We start from the raw sequence: 23,094 nt of genomic DNA, 5'->3' as shown, positions 1-23,094 counted from the left end.
ATTTTCAGAAAAGTGGGGTATTGCAAAGTGTGGCAATTTCGCTAACGATCATAATGCGTGGTGATTTGTAGTGATTAATTGTGACTGGTAGTTTATTTAAAAGATTTTACTACAAAAAATGTCTTTCCAAGGATGTAACGAAAGCGGGGCAGGTTCTGTCCGACATCATTCAAAATTCAAAGCTGTGTGAGTCTGAAACCGAGCGCGCGGAATGTGATTCTGCATGAGATGCAGGAGGTCGAGAGCAACCTGCATAAAGTAGTATTGGACCGTCTGCAAGCGACCGCCTACCAGGGAATTCCTCTTGGAAACACCATTTTCCCACTGACGACAGTGGTGGCACGTCAGTTCGTCAGTGATTCTCCGGTCGACCAAGAACATCCAATCGATGGGCATGGCCGACTTGCAGGTTTTCATCAATACGCACTACAAGGCCCCCCCGCATCGTAATGACCGCGGCCGGTGGCGTCAAGCTCGGAGACCTGGTCAAGCTGGCCGAGTATAGCCTCGGAATGGTTGGCAACACCTCCGTGCGCAAGTGTGCGTCTGCGATGATTCTCTACCGTTGGCGCTCGTTGCCATTGGCGTCGAGGGTTGTGACTGGATCGACCAGGACAATGTTACTGAGGCAGTTGGTAGCCGGACGTAGTTGAAGTAGGACGGGATGAGATGAGGGTGCGGGCCATCGTGACGGAGCGGAGCTGGGGCAGGAGGACGGTGGTGAAGTGGGCGAACTTGGCGTCGTAGGACGCCTCGAGGAGGGCACCTCGATGCGGCGGAAGGTTTGGAGAAGGGGGACGATGGCGTGCCGGATTGAGCCGGTTTTGACGGGGTTGGCGACGCGGGCCTTGCCGTGGTAGTTGGCGCATTTGTTGTTGAAGATGGAGCGGAATTCGGGCAGGTCGTGGGAGGAAAGGAGGAGGGTTTGTCGGTAGAAGCGAGACCATCCGTTGAGGCACTTGTAGCGGACGTGGGAGAAGTCGGTGTGTTCGGTTGATTGGGGTTGCAGGTGAAGGTGGTCCATCAGGTGCAGCACGTGGTCCCAGTTCTGGGCGAGACGGATCTCCGCTTGGTTTAGGATAAGGAGTTCGATGGATGAGAGGAAGTCAAAGTCCCGCTCGGATTCGCCCTCGGCGCCGATGGTCATCCGGAGTCCCAGCGGAGAGGCAAGAATCAAGTCCGAATTGTAGTACTTTGTGTACAGCTTCATCGAACTTTTGCTGAACGAGATGCCGATCCGGAAGTTGTCGTCGGTGCTTCCCGCGAATGTCCGCTAGTAGTCCTCCGGCTTGGGGTTGACCTTCGGGAAGGCCAGCGTTTCGCCGCCGTACTCGGACTGGAAGCGTTTGTAGTTAGTCACAAGCTTAGGATCGTCCCCGGTAAAGAGGCGCTGGTTCGTGTCGACAATCTTCATAGCCGCGCTGCGAAACGGGACCACGATCAGTACCTTTGGGCGAACCAGACCTTGGTCACGGTACTCCAGAACCGTCGTGACTTTTTCTTCTTTTGCCCTTTGCTTGCCAACACGCTGACCAGCGCGTGGGATCGCTCGCAAGATGGTGGTGCCAACAACGCGTCCAAGCCCCCCGGCCTAAAACTTTTTCCGATTCCGGGTCGCAAGAAAAAAGATTCTGCACAGGAAGCGGCCGCAATCCGTCTCAAAAAAAACGAAGAAAGTTTTAATATTTGATTTGTTTATTTACCTTTTCGGACTGCTCGAAACACTAAAAACAAACATAGCAGTGCGACCAGTTTCATGGAAAACTGCTGGAACGATTATTTTATGGCAACCCTGACTGCTTGATTGAAAAATTTCATTCGAGCACGATCTGTGCACGATGTACACGATGAGCGCGATCTGGCGCGATTTGGGCGCGATGAGCAAAAAAGACCGCGATGAAGGAAAGATGGGCAAGGATGAAGGAATTTGGTGCGATTTGGCACGATTTTGATCAAATCGCGAAGTGTCATCCCCCTCGGTCTGATTGAGTTCCGCTTCGGTTCCGTTTGAGCAATTTTTGCACAAGAGCGACACCTGCTGGTGTATGGTGGAACCTCGATGACATTTCGCCGAAGCGGTTTTCTTGTTGATTTTTGGCAATCAAACGTCAAAGTGTTAGGAAAAAAGTAGGAAGTAGGAAAACTTGTTCGAACCTGTTTTCTTTCGCGCCACGTTTTTTTTTTTACGGAAAAACCTCGGGAAAAACAGATTTGCCGTGGAATTAATCGGACTGGTGAGTTAAGCTCGTTATAAAAAAATATAAAATAACAGTGACAGTAAGTAACAGTTTATTTCGTTTTTTTTTCAAATTTTTCCCGCAGACACGTTTGGCCACTAAGCAAACCTGGCGGAAGCTTCCCTTTTCGACACGTCCCAGAAGTCCTCGCTGTGGATCGAGGTGATGATCAAGTTTTTGCGGCAGGTGGTGCTGGGGGACGGGCGGAAGGCGGCTTCCAAACCGCACTCAACCAGGCAATCAACGCTCGCAACCGAAGTGGCCGCCCTTCCTCACGCTCACGACAAGAACACGCAAACCTGCGTTGTGGGAGGTACCAGACGTACAACCGGGTGGTGCAACCACCGGTCCACAATGCTTCTTGTAGGCAGGTTCTTTCATCAAGTTCCCGACGCAGAACAGCTAGTTTGGTCCGCCGAGCCCTGCCCAGATCGTCAAGCTAATGGAGCATCCGAAATGTTGACCGAAGCCACCAACAATGACGTCGTTACGGATTGCACCGAGGAATACAATCTGTCAGTGGTTTATGTTTATTTTACAGAATAAAAAAATATGAGGACTGGGGGATTGGGTTCGTGTTAGGCGTTTCATTTGACGAGAAATTTAAATAATAAATAAAATTCTTTCAAAATAAGAAAAAAATGCTTTAATCAACCTCTCTGGTTGAATTCAAATTAATTTTGGATTCAACCAAAATAAAAAGAAAACCAAAAAGTAAAAACAAGAATAAGAAGAAGCAGCTGTCAAAACTAATCCGTCCATTCCGTTTCGATTCCGTTTGAATTCCGCTTGAACCGATTTGCGGCGAAAACTCAAACGGAACCGGTTGTTGCGTTTGAAACGGAATGCGTTTTAGAATCTAAAACGAACACTGTTTAGAATTCGAATCGAACTTTTTTCGCTCAAGCGGAATTCTAAACGGAATTCAAACGTAACGTGCTGAGTGGGTACTCGCCACCAGGATGCGTGCACGTTTCTGTCGAATCTCTCAATTGACAGTCCTTCTGGTGGGGACTTCAGGAAACTGCATGCGTGTCAGATCCTTGGAAATTTATGAGCAATGAACTCCAATGCTTGAAAAAGTCACGAAAAGCACGAACAATGGGAGAGTATTGAAAAAAAAAATGACCGGGAATCACCCGGAAATTCTTTATGTAAACTAATGTCAAAAACATAAACAATGACTTTTAAATCCCGCCGTTTGACATACATGATTCTTAAAACCCGCCAAACAAATCGCAGCAAACAGGGTTTCGGGGAAAATTCTTGTGTCAAAATTTTTAAATTGGAATCCAAAATGGCAGTGTTTTTCTTGACTGGCGCGAGTTGTAAATTTAAGCCGGCCCACTACCGTTTTTTTGTGCTTGGTAACAATTACAGATTGTAGTAACAATGGGCGGTCAAGGTAGTGCTTTTATTTTATTTAAAAATATTTATTTTCAAATACTGGTTTCCTTGCAGACAGAAGTTCTCAGATGCTGTTTCTTTCTGTGCGTCGGATTATGGTTCCGCTGATGACCGTTATGAGATTTGATAGACGGATTCACCTGCTGTTGACGATTTTTCTCAATGTGGGCTATCATGATATAATGTCCACGGTGGCCAGAGCAGCTGGATCACCAATAATGCTTGTTTTCTAGTTGTTGCTCAAAGATGTTATAGTAAATGCCAGAAGTCGATTGCACCACCCAACGAGTGCAGGCTGAATCTGGGTGATTACACTCGATTGTGACGATTCATTTCTAACTGCAACGACACGTTGCTTACATTTTTGTTATTCATGAACATTAGTGCATTTATGAAAAATAAATATATTTTCTTTTTTTATTTACTTTAAATCAGATTGATTGAAAGAGTAACAAGAGTTCATATTTCTTACAGTGTTTCCGATCTAGATTTCCTTAATCCAGTGATCCGCATTGTTGAAAATGCATTTATTTATCAGGGGAAAAGTACTTCTGAAACATGATTTTACAAATAAGTAAACTGTAGCAAAACTAGGAAAAATCACTTTGACCCAATCGACAATCTCCCAGACCTTCTAACAGTATCAAATATGAATATTTGTATGAATAAAACAACACTCTAAAAACCCAGCCCTTCCCCCTCTTAAACATTTATTTCACTTAAAAGCTAGTTATGAATAACAAATTAAAATAAAGTTTTATCTTCAGCTTCAGTTTCACTTTGGAGAACTTGCTGAATTCTTTCGTAGCGTTTTCACTCCATGATCTACCGGAAGCTATCTAGACGGGGACTTTCTTTAAACTCGCACACCATTCGGAACTACAAACTGCTTTTTATTAATCAGGTCGGATCATCGCTAATGATGAACTCCACAGGATTTAAAATTCTAGAATTTCACCACTTGTTTCCGGCTCAATCAAACTTAAACTACGGAAAATCACTTCCGTTTCAAAAGAAAACTAAAAATTTTTAACAATGACTTTTCTAATTTTTACCCACCAACTCCCAGTTTGCTGCGATTTGTTTGGCGGGTTTTAACAATCCTCCGTGTCAAACGGCGGGATATAAAAGTCATTGTTTATGTTTTTGACATTAGTTTACATGAAGAATAGACATTTTTCTCTCCATTCTCTCTCGTTTTGCACAAATGATGAACGTTTTGGCCGAACGATTAACATTTTGCTTCGTGCGTGTTTTAAAGATCTGAATGAAAAAAATAATAAAACGACGTAACAGTGTACTTGCATGCAAGTTTTGCTTTGTTTAATTTTATTTTGCTGCATGGGATTACGAACAGCTGATCGGACCTGAATGTTTTTGTTTACTAATGCCGGTTGCAAATAAACAACTGAAACAGGTAACAAAAATCTAGAAATCGAGGAAACGTTGAAAAATTTGGTAACTTTTAGCGGTACAAAAAGTTTCTTCGGTTCTACTGCAGCACATTAAGGCATGAAATGAAGAAGGACAAGAAAGTACGAACTGTAATTCTTGCAAAGATCTTAGTTGAGCGTGATTTCTTATCAATTTGAATCAAGCTAAGCGTATCAATCTGGATTAATTGAAACCATGTCTGAGGAAACAACTATAGATGACCTACCCGAAGAGGTGAGCAAACAAAGTTGTTTCTTTACATTTGATTTAACTTAAACTTTTATCAGATGCTGGAAACGATCTTTTCACACCTAGACCTAGAAGATCGTAAATCAGTAACCGCCGTCTGTCACCGATGGTCCCGGCTAGCTCTGCGCTGGTCAGAACTTCAACTGGAAGTGGATTTTCGAAAGTGTGGCACGGAGGAATCCTACCGGCGGACACTTCTAGACAGCCAACGACCGTATAGGCACCTGGTGTGCTATTTCGGCTACGATTACGCCGTGGGCGATTTGCTGCTGTACATATTGGCCAAATTTAGTGAAAGTCTGGAAACGATGAAGCTGATACCGAACCAGTTTGTTCCGGTTGAACTTTCGTTCTTTGCTAGTTTGACTAAATTAAGTGCAAATCTTAAGAAGCTGCACATCGATGCCTGCAACTTTCGAGATAATTCGGATGGCGAACTCGAGTTTCATCCGCTCAACAATCTCCAGGATCTTTACCTGGAGAACAACCTGCTGGATCTTTCGGGAGGACACGAAATCCGGGAGCTGACACCAAACATCAGCGCCCTTCACGTGCAAATCAGTTACTACTCGGATCGACCGCTGCACGTTCTCCGACATTTTGGACCCCGTCTGAAAGAGCTGGAAGTGTGGTTCCTAAGTGAGGATCGCTTTCTGGAAGTCTGTTCGATGGAATTTCCATGCTTGCGTAAAATAAACTTTTACTGCGTCGATTGGATATTCCAGGATGGAGACACGATCCAAATGGTGCAACAGTTCTTCCGGAAAAGTCCGGAACTGCGGGAGGCCACTCTCAGGTGTAACATGATCGAGCCGATTCTGGCGGATTTGGCTAATAGCTGTAAAAATTTGCGCTTCCTCTGTTTGAGTATGGAAACTGTGTCGGCGGATTGCTTCCGGTGGTTTAGTTCCCTGCAAAATCTGAAGGTTCGTACAAAGAAACTCCTGAAATTATAACAGAAACTATAACGCTCTCATTTCCAGTCACTACGCCTCGAAGACGCTACGATAGAGTCACCCAACTTGGAACAATGCCCTACACTGTCAAGTTTGCGCAAAATATCGCTTTACTCAGTTAAAATCACGAACGCGCTAGACTTAAACCACTTCCTGTGTCGCTCGTATCCGGCACTAAGCGTCCTAGAGCTCATCAACGTGACCACCTGCGGGTCCTTCTTGTACGATCAGGTGGTACTTTCCTGCAATATGGCACAACTGGAACGGCTGGTGCTGATAGAACCGGATAAATCCATCAATTTGATGCTCTTTGAATACATCGATCTGCCAAAGCTGAGAGAGGTGAAGCTAAAGTTCAAAGAATCTTTTTTAGCGAGCATTTCAGTTGGAAAACAGCTGCGGATACAGTACGTTACAATTGAGCTCAGTGTGGTAATTTTTGTTTTGATTTCTGAAATTACATTAAATAAACAACTTCCTCTGAATTTAAGGTTAACGTGGATACCTTCCAAAACATTCGACTGGTGTTGCCAAATCTGAAAAGACTTACACTGTCCGGATGCTCAAGGAATGATTTCCAAACTGCACGGGAAATAATCACTGGCTGTGATGTACGCTACAGACGAAAGTGGCGCTTTGAAGAAGCATTATGAAAAAAAGCCTCGTTCGGATTCATTAATCTGAATATAGTTTGTTGTAGTTAGAAAATCTTTGCTGTAATTGTTCAGTTTTGAATATATAAATATATGCGCATAATGAGTTTTATAAAAAAAGATTGTAGTTACAAACTTGTGTATACAGTACTTGTTCGGTAACTGGGCTGAACAAAAAATTACGAGGGGACCACCGATGCATAATATTTTCCTTATGAAACATACAAATAAAAGTTACTCAAATAATCTTACAATGCTTACTTATTGTATTCTTCAATTGTGACTTAAAACTGAAAAAATGTGTATTTATTCAATCTGGTTTTTGCATCCATTAACCCCTCGGTCATTTCGTTTTGTTTTGATTTTTGACGTTTATCTGCTTTTAACTGGGCTACGGCCCAGTTATCGAGCGCCCAGTTAAAAAGCAGCCCAGTTAAAGCGCGGCTAGTTACCGAACAACTACTGTACTAGTAAATTTATATATGTTCAATTAATTTTTGTGTTAATCTCCATTGGTTTCCACCTGTGAAGGAGTTTGATTGATCCTGGCAAGAGAAAGAGATGTTTTGAAACAGCCTTGAGTAAGGGTATAAAAAACACTCGATTTGAAAATAATCCAGAAATATAATTTTTTAAAGCAAATTTTAGCAAACTAATAATATAATTTTTGTGTTAACAGAACAATCACAAAAATTATCACTAGATAATCACCGTGAACCCAAAAAAAAGGCAATTCAAAAAAAACTTTCAAACGTTGCTTTGGATCGATATTTGTCATATTGCAATAACCCTGATTTCGAAAAATTTTTAAAATCAGATTTTACTCTTGGACAAAAATATAAAAACAAGTTGAAACTACGAGCAACTACGACACCGATTAAATCTTTTAACAAGAATGTACCGACATCTGGGGCGAAACGGAACACATGTTTAACAATATTTAGTTTTTTTTAATTAGTTTTGGATAGAATAAAGGAGAAAAGCTCCGAACTTAACCTCAAAGGTAAAAAAACAAAATGAACAACTTTGTGGACAGGTGTCGGTTGTCCACGCTCCATACAAAATAGATTTTATTTGTATGGAAATTGTCCACGTTGGGGGGGTGAGATTTCCAAAAAAGTGTCCACGTAATTTGTGGATGGTCCCTTAAGATTATTTGGAAAAAGTTATTTGCCACAAAATAACACAACTTCTGCACGATTTTTTTCATTTCAATTCAATTTTATGTGTCAATGTTATTCTTAAACATTGAACTGGCAAACTGGTCACTGAGACATATTTGAAGGCAATTTTATGGCTGTGCTATTTTACAGCATTACTCACCTGAGGTGATGAATATTCTTTATAGAGAGAATGCGTAACGTGATTTTCGAATGACCCCACTTTGTTTACATCTACAAAGTAGGAGGCTGTTCAAGCACAAGCATGACTTTTTTCTTACTGGTAAATGAGCTGTTTTATAATCAGTGGTATGTGTTTTATTTTGCCTAGTTTTTGGCTTTTTTAGCTGTAAAATTGTGTGTGTTTTAAAGTTTCGATCGGTTAGAAGATGTTTTTCTTTTTTACGGATGACAACGAACTGCGGTGCAAGTGTCATTCTGCGATGTCGCAGATAAATTCCCTGGCTGATTTTGGAATCCTGCAGCTCTTCCTGGTCCAGAAAAAAAACATCGTTAATTCTAGCGAAGCTGATCCAACAAACAGAAAGATTTTCACTAAACCAATTGGTTTTCAAATGGAACCAAACAATTAAGACAGCTTCTGGATGGATATAACCGCATCGACTCCATAAACAACTTCCATTCATAATATAAAAAAATACGATCTCACCTTCAACTTTCTTAAGACTTCTTGACTCCAACTCCAGGTCCTCAAAAGCCAAAAAAAAATATTTTTTGCAAAAAATAAAACAATTTTTAATGATCGATAGCAATACTCCCTACTTTTAGTGAACATTAAATTGGTTCCACTTTGACAGTTCAAAATTGAGGCCGTTTTGCGAACCACTAATCAGCACCCAGTTTTTCACATCCTCGACATTGAATAAGTCAGTTCCTAACAAAACGGGGGTTATAACAATCTAGCAAACTCAACTCACTCCTAAACAAATGCGTAAAATCTAACTTATCGTAAGCAAAAAAATACAAATAAAAACAAATAAACTTCATGAACACGATACAGCCCAGCCTCTGAGGACCGATTCAGTTCATCATTCGACGAAGGCATGGAACGCATAAACTGAATTAATGAAACATAAAAAAAGTTTGCGAAAAAAAATCCCCGCCAAGCTGAATGCGGGTGTGACTTCCAGCAAACAGTACCACCCCACTAGTTTGAACCACCCTCACGTGTATCACTGATCATCGTAAGCCAGCGAACGCCTACTGTACCGCCCAAGACCAGCCCCCACAAATTGATCAACGCAAAAGAAATGCTACAACAACCGACCCGCAAAGAGTCACCACCAGTAGCAGGCCTCCCAAGGGGCGATTCGGGGATCACCCAGCGATGAACGAGTGAACTGCTTTCAAAAGAGAGCAAGAGAGAACCGGAGGGAGGTTCATTCGATATAAAACGACTTGATTCTTTGCCACATTAGCTCAGTATTCAATGAAGTTCCGCCCAAGAATCTCAACTGAATTTAGAGAAAATTTTCAAAATGACCTTCGTATTAATTAGTGCCGTGGCCCTCGTCCTGTTGACGATCCTACTCGGCGTCCAGGCCAAACAGTGCCCCTCCGAGCAGGACCTGTGCGTTCCGGTGCAGTATTGCGCGCCAATTTACGAGGCCATCATGTCCGACCGTGCCCAACGCAACGCAACCCTGCAGGAGTACATCTGGTCGCGGACCTGTCACACCGTGGGCGTGGACCGTGAGCCACGCGTTTGCTGTAACCGGATTGAGGTACCGCTGGGAAAGCGGTGTTCGGGGGCATCCGGAACGCCAGGTCGGTGCGTGGGTCCCGAACGGTGCGAACCTATCGCGAAATATCTGGAGCGGGATCGGCGCAGTGCTGCCATCGAGCGGACACTGGCGGAGAATGTGTGCTTCAGGGATGGGGACAAGGTATGGAAGTAGTAGAGTTGAAGAAGTGCTTGAAGATCACTGACTCCTGGATCTGTTTCGTAGGACTTTTATTGCTGCCCGGAAGCCATGGTCATCGTGGCCAATACGGCGCCTCAAACGATGGATCTAGTGCTGCCACCGCCCAGCGCGTTGAGGATCGATAATGGTGAGTACGTGTTATACGTTTTGAAGTTAATCCCCGTGGGAAGTACCTCCGAGTGTCTACAGTAAGATGTGTCACTCGATTAAGGAAAATCGTTGGTCATCGTTTATTGTCGGTAAAGATTCGTACTGTGCTGAGGCTAGTGAGCTTGGCTAAGCTATAATTAGAGCTTCAGTGGGAGTGACCAGCGGCAATCATCTATTGTTGTAGCCATTAGGTGACAATAAGGCGTACGAAATCACCGCTATAAAAAAGCGATGATCCCTGATTTGCCTCTACCGTCTGGAACCTAACCCAGGCCAAAACGATTTGGTCCATAAATTGAAAAGATTCTTCTTCTCCTTTCAGCCTTTCCCTCCTGTAAGGACCCGACCGGCTCGAAAGGCCGCTGCGTTCCGGTCCGCAACTGCGACGCCATCCACAGTGCGTTCCTGAACGAACGCATCACCCAGGATCGCAAAATGGCCGACTTTGTGCGGGCCAGCAGCTGCCCGTCGGACGCCCGGGACGGCCACTCGATTTGCTGCGCCGCGGTGAAACCGGTCAAAAAGGTGGAATTTATCGCCCACTCGAGGGCCTCCCGGCTGGGCTTGAAGCACTGCGGAACGGTTCGGTTGGCGGACAACATCCTGCTCGGGAGTGTGACCGGCCTGGGACAGTTCCCGTGGATGGCCAATTTGATGTACAAGCGGAAGGGGGCGCTCAAAAGCTTGTGCAGTGGATCGTTGATCCATCCGAGGTACGTGTTAACGGCGGCCCACTGTATGAAGGGAAACACGAGACCGGTAGCGGTCCGATTGGGCGAGTACGACCTGTCCAGTGATCCGGATTGCGTTGACGGACGGTGTGCGGCCAAGGTGAAGGACTACCCGATCGAGAAGCTCATCCCGAACAACAACTTTAACGGATTCGACGCGGACTACGACATTGCGTTGATCCGACTCGCTCGGAAAGTCGTCCTGGTGGACGGGGAAGTCTTTCCGGTTTGTCTTCCGCTGACCGAGAGCCTGATGATGCTGAAACCAAACCGATTGACGGTTACCGGTTGGGGTCAGACGGAGGACCAGCGGGCTTCAAACGTCCTGCTGGAGGCGGATCTTCAAGTGGTGCCGCGGACTGACCTGTGTCAAGGCGAGTCGACGTTTTGTGCGCGAGGACGAGACATGGCCGGACATTGTCGGGGAGATTCGGGTGGTCCGTACCAGACGGTAGTTCCGGTGGGGGACGGTTCCCACAGGTTCGTTCAGTTTGGAGTGGTTTCCGGTGGGCCGGCCGAGTGTAGTGTGAATGAGAAGAGGCCCGGTGTGGGTGTGATGGTGAGCTATCACATCAACTGGATATTGGATAATTTGGAAATTTAGGTGGTTAAGATTAAAGAGAGCACTGTAAATAAAATGTACAAATAGTATTTAGAACATGTTAAGGTGCGATCATACTTCGTCCCGCTGACTGAAGTCATCGATTTCAGCACTCGGGCCGGCTAGTAGACTATCTCGGATTGTGTTTAAGTTTTGGAGTAGCTAGTAAAAAATGTGTATCTGTTCGTTTATAAATTAACCTGTTTCATTTGCGGAATTGCAACAAAATTGTTTGTTGATTGTTTGTTAGAAGATATGCGTCGCTGAAAATATTTCGGCAAAACATCTAGAATAGTACAATAGTTTTCTAGGATAAAAACCTTTTGGTACTGAAAAATTGCATCAATTTTACACTCAACCCTCGGTGGTAGGTCAAAGTCAAACTAAAAAGTGACGAACTGTTGCTTAAAATATCAAAGATCTGACAATCCTATCAAAAGTTATTAGCACTTCACTTATTTATACATTTTTTGGAGGCCGGATCTCCGATATTTCGATGAAAATGGTGTCCGGGTCCATTATGCGACCCGTCATTAGTAAGTTGATTCTAAGACCTTTTAACCTTTCGGAAGTCGCGTTTTTCGGCCTCTCTTACAAACGTTCTTACAAACGGTGCTCAAAGTACGCTAGCGCGACTGCCGAAAGGTAAAATAAGCCTTAAATGTGAGGAAGGCACAAACCACTTAAAGGTGGATTAAGTAAGGTTTTTTGATAAAGTTAAACCACTCAAAATAATTAACGTTGTACACCCAAAGCACAGTGGGAAAAAAAGGCCCAAAAAATAACCGCAACATGATTTCGCGCAAACCATCGATTGCTATTCACCAAAAGCTTCGTTTTTGCACCAGAAACAATAATCCGGTTAAAAATCGCACTGCACGGACCGGTGGCCGGAGTATAGGCCACTGTAGAGTCGCAACCGGGACTCATCGAGACACGACGTTCCGGACGCAGCACCATCGCTGCCGATCATTAACCTCCCAACCACTCACTGACCTCAGGTCCGCTTCCGTCGTGTCCTGTTCCAGATTCCACCAACCGGTTCTAGCACAATTCAATCACACTCACACTTCCGCGCCAAACGTTCACTCTCAACTGTCCACAGCGTAAACATAAACACGCGCCTCTTTTCATGCGCTGTCAAAACCAAGTACACGCTTCAGTAAGGAATAGTCTGTTTCGGGTTATTATCTGGGTGATGAATAGAGAGAATGCGTAATGTGATTTTCGAATGATCCCACTTTGTTTACATCTTCAAAGTCGGAGGCTGTTCAAGCACAAGCATGACTTTTTTCTTATTACTGTTTTATAATAAGCTAGCTGTTTTATAATAAGTAGCATGTGTTTTATTTTGTCTGGTTATTGATATTTTTTACTGGAAAATTGTCGCGTTTCGATCGTTTAGAAGAGATTTTTCTTTTTTTACGGGTGACGAAGAACTGTGGCGAGAGTGTCATTCTGCGTTGTCGCAGATAAATTCCCTTTATGATTTTGGAATCCTGCAGCTCTTCCTGGTCCATTGAAAAAATATTGCTTATTCTAGCGTAACTGATCCAACAAACAGAGAAGATTTTCACTAAACCAGGATTTCTAACGGAATCAAACAATAAAGACAGCTTCTGGATGGTTACAACCGCATAGACTCCATAAACAACATCCATTCATAATTATAAAAAAAAAATACGATCTCGCCTTCAACTATTTTAAGATTTCTTGACTTCAACCCCAGGTCTTCAAAAGTCACACATTTTTCATTCTTGCAATAAAAAATGAACAATTTTTAATGACCGATCACAATACTCTCTACTTTTAGCGAATAGCAAATTGGTTCCACTTTGACAGTTCAAAATTGAGGCCGTTTTGCGAACCACTATTCAGCACCCAGGTTATTATTACCCGGTCAATATATTAATATTGTTTACATTAATTTGAAAGATGAAAACCCTACAGCCACCGGAAGATCCGGATTTTCGGAAAAAGTATCAGATTTATCCACGGATTTATCCAATTATGAACGCTTTCTTCGATCATAAATTGTCATGCAAAACAATCATACACACAAAGAATAAATACTAGGGTGGGTACGTTTTTCAAAAAGTTCTCGGATCAAGTTTTAGTATGGTTCCCCTTGTAGGGCATGCCCATAGGGACTTTCATGCCAAATATCAGCTCATTTGGTTGTAAACTGGCTGCGCGCATCAGGGTTAAAGTTTACATGGGAATTACTATAGGAAATTGGAACTTTTTGTTCAAATGCTCCTACAGGTCTGGGAAAATCACGCGCCAACTTCTGGTATGGTCAGGCCTATGGGGAATGGTCTGGAGAACACTTTTCCCGAAGAGAGCATATGGATTCGTTGTCCCTAGACCTGGCGCATCGACAAAACATCCGATGTCTCCGGAATCAACAGTTTTCCCTGAAAAAGCGTCAAATTTTCCTTAGCATGCTATGAAAGCTTGATGAACACCGCGACGCCATATGTCAGACAGCTACCACGTGGTTGAAATATTTGCAAAAAAAAATACAAATTTGCTATGCAAAGATTTTGAATTCGACTAAATAATATCAGGATTACTCGAAATGATCATTTTCTAGTTAAAAAAAGGTTTGCAATTAAATATTCCAGCCGTTTCTCACCCACGTGGTAGCTGTCTGTCATATGGCGTCGCGGTGTTCATCAAGCTTTCATAGCATGCTAAGGAAAATTTGACGCTTTTTCAGGCCAAAATCCAAGTCCAAGCTGTACCGATTCTTAGGGTACGCTACCGGTCACTTCCGAAGACCCCAATCTGAACGGTTCCGGATGGACGTTTCGACGCGCGACAGCAAAGTAGAGAACAGGATGGTCACGTTGCCGGCCTTCAGGACAGGTTTGGAGAAGTTGACTGTAGATTCGGCAAGGTTGATCGACGTTTCCCGGCTGGAAAGTGAAGTGCCTGAACGGGGAGTTCCCGATACTGGAAGCGCATCCGGAACATTGGGTTGATGAGGCCCTCGGAACAGAATTCGATTTCGAGTACTTCATCCTCCTTCGAGAATGACACAGATTTTTTCGGCACGCTGTCCAGATTCATTCGGCTTGAGCTGCGCCGTCGCGAGATGAGCATTTGTGGGCGGTTAGTTGCTAAAATAGATGGAAGTAAGTAAAGTTGGCAAGCCACTGCACACATTCTCATTACTCACCGGTGTTGTAAATCGCCGGCACCGAGTGCAACAGCCGCTCTGGCCACCTCCGATTATCCCGCTTCTCGTCGGCTCCTTTTCCTCACCGTGAATATCACCTGTCTCGTACTTGACCAAAAACCAGATGTTTATCTTCAAAAACAAACCAAATCAATCACAAACCCCACAAAACACCCAAGCTTCCTTCTTACCCATTCCGGTCGTGGAACAGCTGAAGTTCCTGCAGGAAGCTCGCCCTGTCCTTTTTGAGCACTTGACCTCGTCCCGTACCCGCATCACCCTCCTTCGAAAGCGTTCCGCTGCTGCTGTTTGGCTCACGAAGGTTTCCGCGTCCGATTCCTGGCTGCTGCCACGGTCGGCTTTGCTTTGCGTCCTAGAATCACCAACACCACCAGACCCACCAAAGTGTTTGTTTACATTTGGAACTTAGTCGTACACGGTTACACGAGAACATCAAAATGAAAGAAATTCTACAGTTGTATTAAAAGTTAAGACTTTCAAATCAGGTAGTAAGCAAATTTTCAAAAACGTTACCATGAAAAGTTTTCATTTTTTAAACAAGAAAAATTTTTCCTCGAGCTAATTTTAGCAACTTTTTACATGAAAAATAAGTTACTTTTTTCATTATGGTAATATTTTTGTGTGTGTAGAATAATATTAAATACCATAGGACCCATCGGAACCGGTTCCACCGATCTTCGGTGGCCACATCCGGAATCGCAGTGGGAAACAGCATAAACTAGTCGTGCCACGTATCAAACTTCTTGATTTTGATGGAAAACATTTTTAAGATATATTTTTGCCTCCTTGATCGGATTCTCCGGTGGCAACCGGAGATCGGTAGAACCGGTTCTGATGGGTCCTACGGTATTTAATATTATTGTATGATTATTTTGAAATGCTATTTATGTAGGAATTGGCAATGGCCAAAACCGTCTTTAACGTGGAATTACAACGGACGAGGACCGGATTCTGGATGAATCGAAACGCGTTTTTAGCTTTAGCGTAGTTTTATTTTAATTGACAAGAAATCGTTTTATGGGTGAAAACATTTTTCTCTTCTCTTGTTCAGCGCATCAGCGCCCTTTAGCAACGTCTGACGCTTACAACTTATGATAGAAGAAAGCGTATAAGTTCACAATTGGATAAGTCAGATACTTTTTCCAAAAATCCGGATCTTCCAGTGTGATTTTTCACCGAATTATTGTTCCTGGTGCAAAAACGAAGCTTTTGGTGTATAGCAATCGATGGTTTGCGCGAAATTATGTTGCGGTTATTTTTTAGGCCCCATTATTCGCGTGTAATTGGCTCTTGTGCCCCACAGTGGTAAGCATATTCTTTAGATGGAAAGTAAATCTTGAAATTGTTCCCAAAATATCATGTCCGGTTTCATTCGCTACAGTAAAAAAATAAATTAAACTAGTTTTCCAGTATGCAAATCACAACGCACTGTGAATACGGGAAACTCCAAAGAGAATTCCCAGCCATTTCGCTCTCTTGCGTGCGTTATTGTCGCTTTGCTGCCCACATTGTCATAATCGTCAATCGTTGCGCGCCAAAAAAGTCTCAGTCGAGCTTTATCTTTTGAATGTCGCACATCGTTTTAAAATTGCACTGCTTTTCTGCTAATGCCTGTTAAGCATTATGAAGTCTTTAGTGCTGTTTTCAATCGCAATTGCCCTTCCACTGTCGACCGGCCAATATTACAAGAAACCAGCGAGAAAGTGCTACACCTCAAAGGCGACCTGCGTGCCCATCGAGTTCTGTCCCAAGATCTTTGAGGCCCTACATCGGCACTCGAAAAGCCGTTACCACCATCGACAGCCGGAACGACCCGCCGAGGTCACGTGCCGCGAGTGCAAGCAGTACGAAGGTCAGCTAAGTGTCTTCTGTGAACCGGGCCATTCGACCGCCTTGAAGGACTGTGTCACCGTCACCCATCGGGATGTTTCGGGACAGTGCATTCCCGAGGAGTACTGCCATCGTCCATTGGCAAAGGTGCACCGAAAGTCGTCCGGTCATGGTAAAGGAGAGCAATCGATCAGAAAAACTTGCTTCGAGGAAGATACGAAAGTAAGTCCAACTTAAACTCTGGAATTAAGATTGCACAACAAAGTTGTAAATCCAGTTCTCAGAAAATCAATTATTGCCAGTATAAAAATCTCACAAAAGATAACGGCACGCTTATGGCTTATCAGTTGAGTTAGCGAAGTGAATGAAAAGAGTTAAGTTATGTTATGTATTTTTAATTTACAGAATTACTATTGCTGTCCTCGAGAATTACACTCCAGAAAGCCCATCCCAGACGGATCAGTTGAGAATGGTGAGTAATTATCGGTCAGTCGATAAAGGGGGATTTCTGACTGGTGTGAAGTCATTATCATAATGCAGAAGAAGTATTTATGAGACGAAGATAAACAGTCTCCGAATCGAATACCAGTTACTCTACGTAAGCGTAGCAAAAAAAATATTCGCTCTACAGCATTGCCTTGGCGTTCTCGATTGCGAGATTCCTACTCGAAACTTGGTGGCCGAAGGCTTGATTGTTGAGGCAATTGCCAACCTCTGTTTATACCTAAGCTTCCATCCACCCCGGGATTCAAACTGACGACCTTTGGATTGTTATTCCAACTGCCTACCAGCGACTCCACCCGTCCGACGCCCTCACGCCTTCCAATCAGACAAATCTCGTCTCGAAAAATGTCACCGGAACCTTCTGGGATCGAACCCAGGCCGACTGGGTGAGAGGCAACTACGCTTACCCCTACACCACGAGTCCCAGCAAAATCATATAACGATAAAGCTTATTATTCTGAGTACAATGACCCTTTGTACGACCACAAAGAGTTTAAAATTGATGTTTAAATCAATTTAATAAAATTAACCTCGCGGTCCTTCTTGACAGAAAAGGTCCTACTTGACAGCTCGTTCCAAGGGGACCATCGTCGATTCATCGAAAAAAACGTTATCTTGTCAATTAATTTCAGTTACTGAGCTGCTACTCCGTCACTGACAGATCAGCTGAAGTTAAACAATGAATCAAAATGATCAGTGAGAGTAAATCATCCGTTCGCTGTTTAACTTCTGAAGATCCCGACTTTTTTAGTCAATACCAGCTTTTCGATGCCTCCCGGGCTACGATGCTATGGGGAGGACTTTCATAATGGATCCGTCGGCGAGCCTTCCGAGCAACGAACCTATGGAAAGGTCTTTCTTGTTAACACAAAAAAACACTCACACACAGTTATTCTAATATTTAATAAATGATAATTTTGCACCACTTTTAACTCGACGATCCAAAATTTCAGCGTGTCTTTCGACAAACGATTCAATAGAAATGATTTTTACCTTGAAAATTTTACACACTGTTCGAAAAATTAATGCACAATTCACCCGACGCCGTGCCTTCTGATCAACGATGATATTAAAATCCGTCCGTCAGGAAAGGTATTTGAAAGATTTTTTGGTCCTAAAAGACAATCTTATCAAAAGAAATGAGTAACGAAGCCTTAATTAATAAATATTTTTATGGCGAATGCTGATTTGGGTTAATTTTATCGCAAGAGTGCGAATTTGTGACAAGTCTGTTGTAGGAAGATAGGACGAGTAACACGGTAGTACACAAGCAACGATGTAATATATGATTGTGAGGAAGGCACCTACCACCTAAAGGTGGATTAAGTAACGTTTTAAATCTCGAGTTCACTTAGCAATTGTGAAACATGCGTAACATTTTACCCTATTCACCTACAAAGCGATGTTAGTACCATCATCTGAGGCGAACAGCGGATGGCAAAAACCGTTTTTGCGCAATATTTTGATATTTTTGATTGACTTCAGATAAAACAGACACCTAACAACAAATTTTAAATTTTGAGATGTTTAAAAAATTGCTGTCCATTTTCATACTGTAGTCCCGATTTGCTTCAATTGACCTGACGATATTAAATTTAATCAATTCCAAAAATATCAGATTCTTATCTTTTTCCCTAACTAATCACCACAAATTTCCAGTCCATTCCAGATGTCGTGACTCGCGCCGACGGCTCGGGCGTTGCGTTCCCGTTGGCCGGTGTGACTTCTTGAACCAGATCAGAAACATCGGAACGAAGGAATCTTTTATTCGCCTGAACCTATGCAAATCGGATGCCCTGACTGGGCAAGGACGCTCAATCTGTTGCGCGGATGCTCCGGCTCAAACTGGCAACGGCCAACCGAACTGGATAGAACACCCGAAAGCGGCCAGACTGGGCTTGCAAACCTGTGGATCGGTGGCCATGGAGGATAACATTTTCCGGGGTTCAAAGGCCGCAATTGGCCAGTACCCGTGGATGGTGAACCTGCTCTACTTAAAACGGGGACAGTATCACCTTAAAGGAGCTGGCACGTTGATCCATCCCCGGTACGTACTGACAGCGGCGCATGCAGTCATTGGGAATCTGAAAAAAGTCAGATTGGGAGAGTACGATCTTGCTAGTACCCTCGACTGTGATGACGGAGTTTGTGCCCAACCAGCCATAGACTATCCGATTCATAAAAGAATGATCCACGAGTTCTTCCGCAAGACATCGGACTACGATATCGCCCTTTTGGAGTTGTACCGGGATGTCAATCTCTTCCCGCAACAAATCTACCCAATCTGTCTGCCCCTGACCAAGAGTCTGCTGATGTTGCAGCCCCGCCAGATGACCGTGACTGGTTGGGGTTGGTCGGACCGGAACACCAGCGTGCTTCTCGAGGCCGACATGCACGTCGTAGATCGCGTCAAACGTAACTGCCCGGGTGAACCCACGTTCTGCGCCCGAGGCAAGAACTGGAGTGGCCACTGCCGGGGCGATTCTGGAGGTCCGTACCAGACGATTGTACCCGTTGAACAGGCGGGGCTCCGGTACGTTCAGTTTGGAATTATCTCGGCCGGAAGTGGACAATGTACCGGAACGAAACTGGCACCGGGAGTAGGCGTATCGGTGGCGTATTACATTAGGTGGATACTGGATCATATGAATATTTAGATATTAGGGTACGTTATCCATTAGTGGACCCCTTTCCTATAGTGGACCCTCTGAAGGGTTTTTGGTTATAAAATCAACAAAATCACAATTTCAAGCGTGTTTTTGTCTGCTATTCTTTTATTTGGCATGTTCAGCATCATTTAAAACAATGTTGACTGACATTGAATTGTACTTTTCGCCAAAATATTTGTTTTGAGTTCGACATCTGAAATCAGCCATGGCCGCTAGCATTTTCACAACAAAACAGCATTTCTATTCTATGATTGTATTAACTATCCAATAATTTTTTCACTGGATATTTAACTTCAGTAATGGCCTATCTACAATCACTTAGCTTAGAACATCTAAGTAAAGTAGTTACTTAGGAAAGTCTGCAACTTACGTTCGTCATCCACAATCAACTTAGAAACCTTGCTGGGCTGATATACGTTGCTATGCAGTTGTTTGTTTACCTTTGATATGGAAACGTCAACTTACCGTAGATTTTGAAAATTTCCAAACCAAACGTCAGTTTCTAATTTGATTACTTTTCCATTGTAGAAACTCAGATTCATTTCCATTGATTCAAATTCCTAAGCTAAGTGAAATTTTCTAAGCTAAGTGATTGTAGATAGGCCATAAGTCGAAATGATGTAAGTTTTAGGAACTATACTTAAATAAAGCGTAGAACTGCTAATTTTCGAGCAAAAATTAGGGGGGTTCAATATAGGACAACGAGAATCCTAACTATTCCTTAAGTGGACCCCTGTTAATTTAACCTTAGCAATTCCCCACGCAAACAGCATGATTCGAAAAAAAGTTCTCCGATCGGGCTTTTCTGGGGGTTCCTTGGCCGAAATAATTAGACCCGTATTTTTTTGGCCATTAGAGTGACCTACGCCGTAATAGGGTGGTCCGGAAATGGAAATTTTCGTCAATTTTCGCAAAAACCACTTTTTTTCAAAAAATCATATCTCCGCGCCATTTCATCCGATTTTAGCTGTCTTAGGCGCAAAAGAATGGTCTATTTTGGGATTTTTTTTAAGAAGTTTCAAAAATCTAGCTTAACATTTGAAAAGGTCGTATGAAAACTTAAAATGCTGTTTTGAAGGTCCCGGGACCAAAGAGCCTATGTCTGAAAATATTTTTATCAGATTCCTCGGAAAGTTTTACATAACATATCAAAAAATGGTGAAGTTATGTATTCAATACTCTGAGATACGATTTTTTGAAAATAAAAACTGGGGTTTTCGACGCGCCACGCGAAAAAATGGGAAAATGACGAAAACGAGAAAAAAATTACTTTTTTCACTAAAACTGCGATAACTTCAAAAATTCAACAATGACCAATACAAATATATACCAATATTTTAGTAATTGAAATACGCAACTTATCTCAGAGTTTTGAAAACATAACTTCACCATTTTTTGATATATTATGTAAAATTTTCCAAGGAATCTGATAAAAATATGCTTAGCCATAGGCTCTTTGGTCCCGAGACCTTCAAATAGCATTTTAAGTTTCCATACGACCTTTTCAAACATTAATATAGATTTTCGGAACTTCTTACTATTTTTCCCAAATAGCCAAACTAATCACAATTCTTTTGCGCCTAAGACAGCTAAAATCGGATGAAATGGCGCGGAGATATGATTTTTGAAAAAAGTGGTTTTTGCCAAAATCAACGAAAATTGTCATTTTTCGGACCACCCTAACACGGCGTAGGTCATTCTAATGACCAAACAAAAAAATACGGGTCTAATAATTTTGGCCAAGAAACCCCCAGCAAAATTTTGAGCCCGATCGGAGAACTGTTTGCTCGAATCATGCTGTTTTCGTGGGGAATTGCTGACCATCAAAAATGAAGAAAACTGTGTATTTAAGCAAAAGTTTCTCTAAAACAAACAATAAATGCTTGTTATAATCAACCTAATTCCATATTTTTTTCAATTATGAGTATAAATATAGCTGAAGCCGTTAAAATTTATAATCAATAAGAAACTATAGTTAATTGTATTTAACTGAAGCATCATAATTAAAGTTTTCAATGATATTTCATAACAATAAATCAATAACATTTTTTGATTGGAAATAAACTTGCGTAGTTTTATCAGCAACTGTAAACCAAGTTGTTGTTTAGTTTCGGTCAACTATTTATGTCATTGATATGGAAAAATGTGCATCAAAATTACTTTTTTAAATAATTTTAATGTTTGTCGTTTTAAGCCAAATTTGCTAACAAAACATATTCACGGCGTCTTTTTCAGGGGGGTAATATTTTTTGAGAAATAGCAAGAAAACTGTCATATACATATGAAAGTGTGGAACATCCCCGTTCATTTGCGGGGCGAACGAAAATCTTTGGTCGGGAAAAACAAGGGAAAAATCAAAGTTATCCTCATTTGAAGTTTTTGAACTTTTTTCCTATGGGGCCAAATTTCGTCTATTTCAATTTAGTATTGTTATAAGTCTACATGGGCATGATTTATGGTTCAGATCATATGATTTCTTATGGGAAATGATGCAAGGAACATTTTTCCTGAAGCACGCAAAGTGATTGAAAATAAGGGAAAAAAGTTATAAAGGTTTTATTGAAAATTTTGGAGATTATCTGATAAAATTGCACACCTCTTTCCCAAAAACCGCAATGTTTTTGATATTCAGATCATTATTTTGATTAATTCTTTTTTGAGAAATGTTTCTGGGCCCATTAAGTATTTAAATCACTACAGAAAAGTATAATTGGTTGGGTTTATGCTCAACTGTAAGCCACTTTTATGAATTTTGGATTTCAACCGAATCAACATATTTTTGTTTGTTTTTGTTATAAAATGTACCGTTTCCATTAGATTTTCACATTTGTATTAGTCTTATTAATCCTCACAAGAGATCACGTACATATTTTGAGGTCAGGTGATAATATTGTAAATCAAAATCAAATCAAACCATCCACATTAACGACCCCCGGGTCTTTTGTGGTCTCTTTTGCAAGTTTCTGCTCGAACCTAGGAGTCCGAAGGCTTGAATGGGGAGAGCACCAAAACCTCTTTCTACTCCAAGGAACCTTCTACCCCAGTGTTTGAACTGACGACCTTTGGATTGTGAGTCCAACCGCCGCCAGCGATTCCACCGGAGTAGGCTTGGTTTGGTGTGTTGTTTGTACTTATGGCATGGAGACGACTCCTACACCTGGAATAACTTAACGGCCTAACAACAACCAAGGCCGGGACCGACGTTTTACTTCCTCATCCGATGGAAGGTTGGAGCAGATGGGAATCGAACCCAGGATCATCCGCTTACAGCGGACAGCGTAACCATTCGGCCACGCACTGCCACTGTGATCAATTATTTGTGTGTTTTTTAGCAAAACAATTTAATTGTTGTATTGTTCGTT

General features: G+C 42.5%; 3 protein-coding genes, 2 long non-coding RNA genes and 1 pseudogene across 9 annotated transcripts; 4 read left to right on the top strand and 2 right to left on the bottom strand.

The window, feature by feature from the left end:
* Nucleotides 1-441: 441 nt before the first annotated feature.
* On the bottom strand, nucleotides 442-1,971 carry LOC119769521 (annotated as a pseudogene).
* A 106-nt stretch (nucleotides 1,972-2,077) lies between these two features.
* LOC119765548 lies at nucleotides 2,078-2,879 on the top strand. The gene is made up of 2 exons (XR_005276807.1): nucleotides 2,078-2,234; nucleotides 2,323-2,879. It is a non-coding gene; the product is annotated as an uncharacterized LOC119765548 (long non-coding RNA).
* A 2,064-nt stretch (nucleotides 2,880-4,943) lies between these two features.
* On the top strand, nucleotides 4,944-7,056 carry LOC6035050. 5 transcript variants are annotated; one of them, XM_038249298.1, is made up of 6 exons: nucleotides 4,946-5,061; nucleotides 5,114-5,179; nucleotides 5,243-5,312; nucleotides 5,366-6,253; nucleotides 6,311-6,715; nucleotides 6,775-7,056. In XM_038249298.1, exons 3-6 carry the CDS (start codon nucleotides 5,274-5,276, stop codon nucleotides 6,934-6,936), a joined length of 1,494 nt encoding a protein of 497 aa, XP_038105226.1. In that variant the 5' UTR covers nucleotides 4,946-5,061; nucleotides 5,114-5,179; nucleotides 5,243-5,273; the 3' UTR covers nucleotides 6,937-7,056. The 5 variants fall into 5 exon arrangements, with proteins under 5 accessions (XP_038105227.1, XP_038105225.1, XP_038105226.1 ...); XM_038249299.1 differs by having other exon boundaries at nucleotides 4,944-5,312; nucleotides 5,366-5,986; nucleotides 6,053-6,253; XM_038249297.1 differs by having other exon boundaries at nucleotides 4,945-5,179.
* A 2,100-nt stretch (nucleotides 7,057-9,156) lies between these two features.
* Nucleotides 9,157-11,581, top strand: LOC6035053 (serine protease grass). The gene is made up of 3 exons (XM_038249347.1): nucleotides 9,157-10,003; nucleotides 10,067-10,169; nucleotides 10,515-11,581. The coding sequence occupies exons 1-3, from the start codon at nucleotides 9,596-9,598 to the stop codon at nucleotides 11,525-11,527; spliced, it is 1,524 nt and encodes a 507-aa protein (XP_038105275.1). The 5' UTR covers nucleotides 9,157-9,595; the 3' UTR covers nucleotides 11,528-11,581.
* A 2,319-nt stretch (nucleotides 11,582-13,900) lies between these two features.
* Nucleotides 13,901-15,104, bottom strand: LOC119765320. Its single transcript, XR_005276643.1, has 4 exons — nucleotides 14,900-15,104; nucleotides 14,709-14,840; nucleotides 14,292-14,649; nucleotides 13,901-13,941 (listed from the first exon to the last, which is right to left on the bottom strand). It is a non-coding gene; the product is annotated as an uncharacterized LOC119765320 (long non-coding RNA).
* A 1,076-nt stretch (nucleotides 15,105-16,180) lies between these two features.
* LOC6035054 (serine protease grass) lies at nucleotides 16,181-19,761 on the top strand. The gene is made up of 3 exons (XM_038249757.1): nucleotides 16,181-16,781; nucleotides 16,965-17,031; nucleotides 18,723-19,761. The coding sequence occupies exons 1-3, from the start codon at nucleotides 16,353-16,355 to the stop codon at nucleotides 19,718-19,720; spliced, it is 1,494 nt and encodes a 497-aa protein (XP_038105685.1). The 5' UTR covers nucleotides 16,181-16,352; the 3' UTR covers nucleotides 19,721-19,761.
* The last annotated feature ends 3,333 nt before the right edge of the window (nucleotides 19,762-23,094 follow it).

This window comes from Culex quinquefasciatus, chromosome 1, assembly GCF_015732765.1.
Source record: "Culex quinquefasciatus strain JHB chromosome 1, VPISU_Cqui_1.0_pri_paternal, whole genome shotgun sequence".
NCBI classification, from domain to species: Eukaryota; Metazoa; Arthropoda; class Insecta; order Diptera; family Culicidae; genus Culex; species Culex quinquefasciatus.
Note: the sequence above shows the minus strand (reverse complement) of the source record. Positions and strands in the feature narration are given on the sequence as shown.

Coding starts and splice junctions, on each gene's coding strand:
- LOC6035050 (XM_038249297.1), top strand. CDS start 5,274: ATGTCTGAGGAAACAACTATAGATGACCTACCCGAAGAG. Junction 5,313..5,365: donor TAGATGACCTACCCGAAGAG/GTGAGCAAACAA, acceptor AACTTTTATCAG/ATGCTGGAAACGATCTTTTC. Junction 6,254..6,310: donor GTTCCCTGCAAAATCTGAAG/GTTCGTACAAAG, acceptor TCTCATTTCCAG/TCACTACGCCTCGAAGACGC.
- LOC6035053 (XM_038249347.1), top strand. CDS start 9,596: ATGACCTTCGTATTAATTAGTGCCGTGGCCCTCGTCCTGTTGACGATC. Junction 10,004..10,066: donor GCTTCAGGGATGGGGACAAG/GTATGGAAGTAG, acceptor TCTGTTTCGTAG/GACTTTTATTGCTGCCCGGA. Junction 10,170..10,514: donor CGCGTTGAGGATCGATAATG/GTGAGTACGTGT, acceptor TTCTCCTTTCAG/CCTTTCCCTCCTGTAAGGAC.
- LOC6035054 (XM_038249757.1), top strand. CDS start 16,353: ATGAAGTCTTTAGTGCTGTTTTCAATCGCAATTGCCCTTCCACTGTCG. Junction 16,782..16,964: donor GCTTCGAGGAAGATACGAAA/GTAAGTCCAACT, acceptor TTTAATTTACAG/AATTACTATTGCTGTCCTCG. Junction 17,032..18,722: donor AGACGGATCAGTTGAGAATG/GTGAGTAATTAT, acceptor ACAAATTTCCAG/TCCATTCCAGATGTCGTGAC.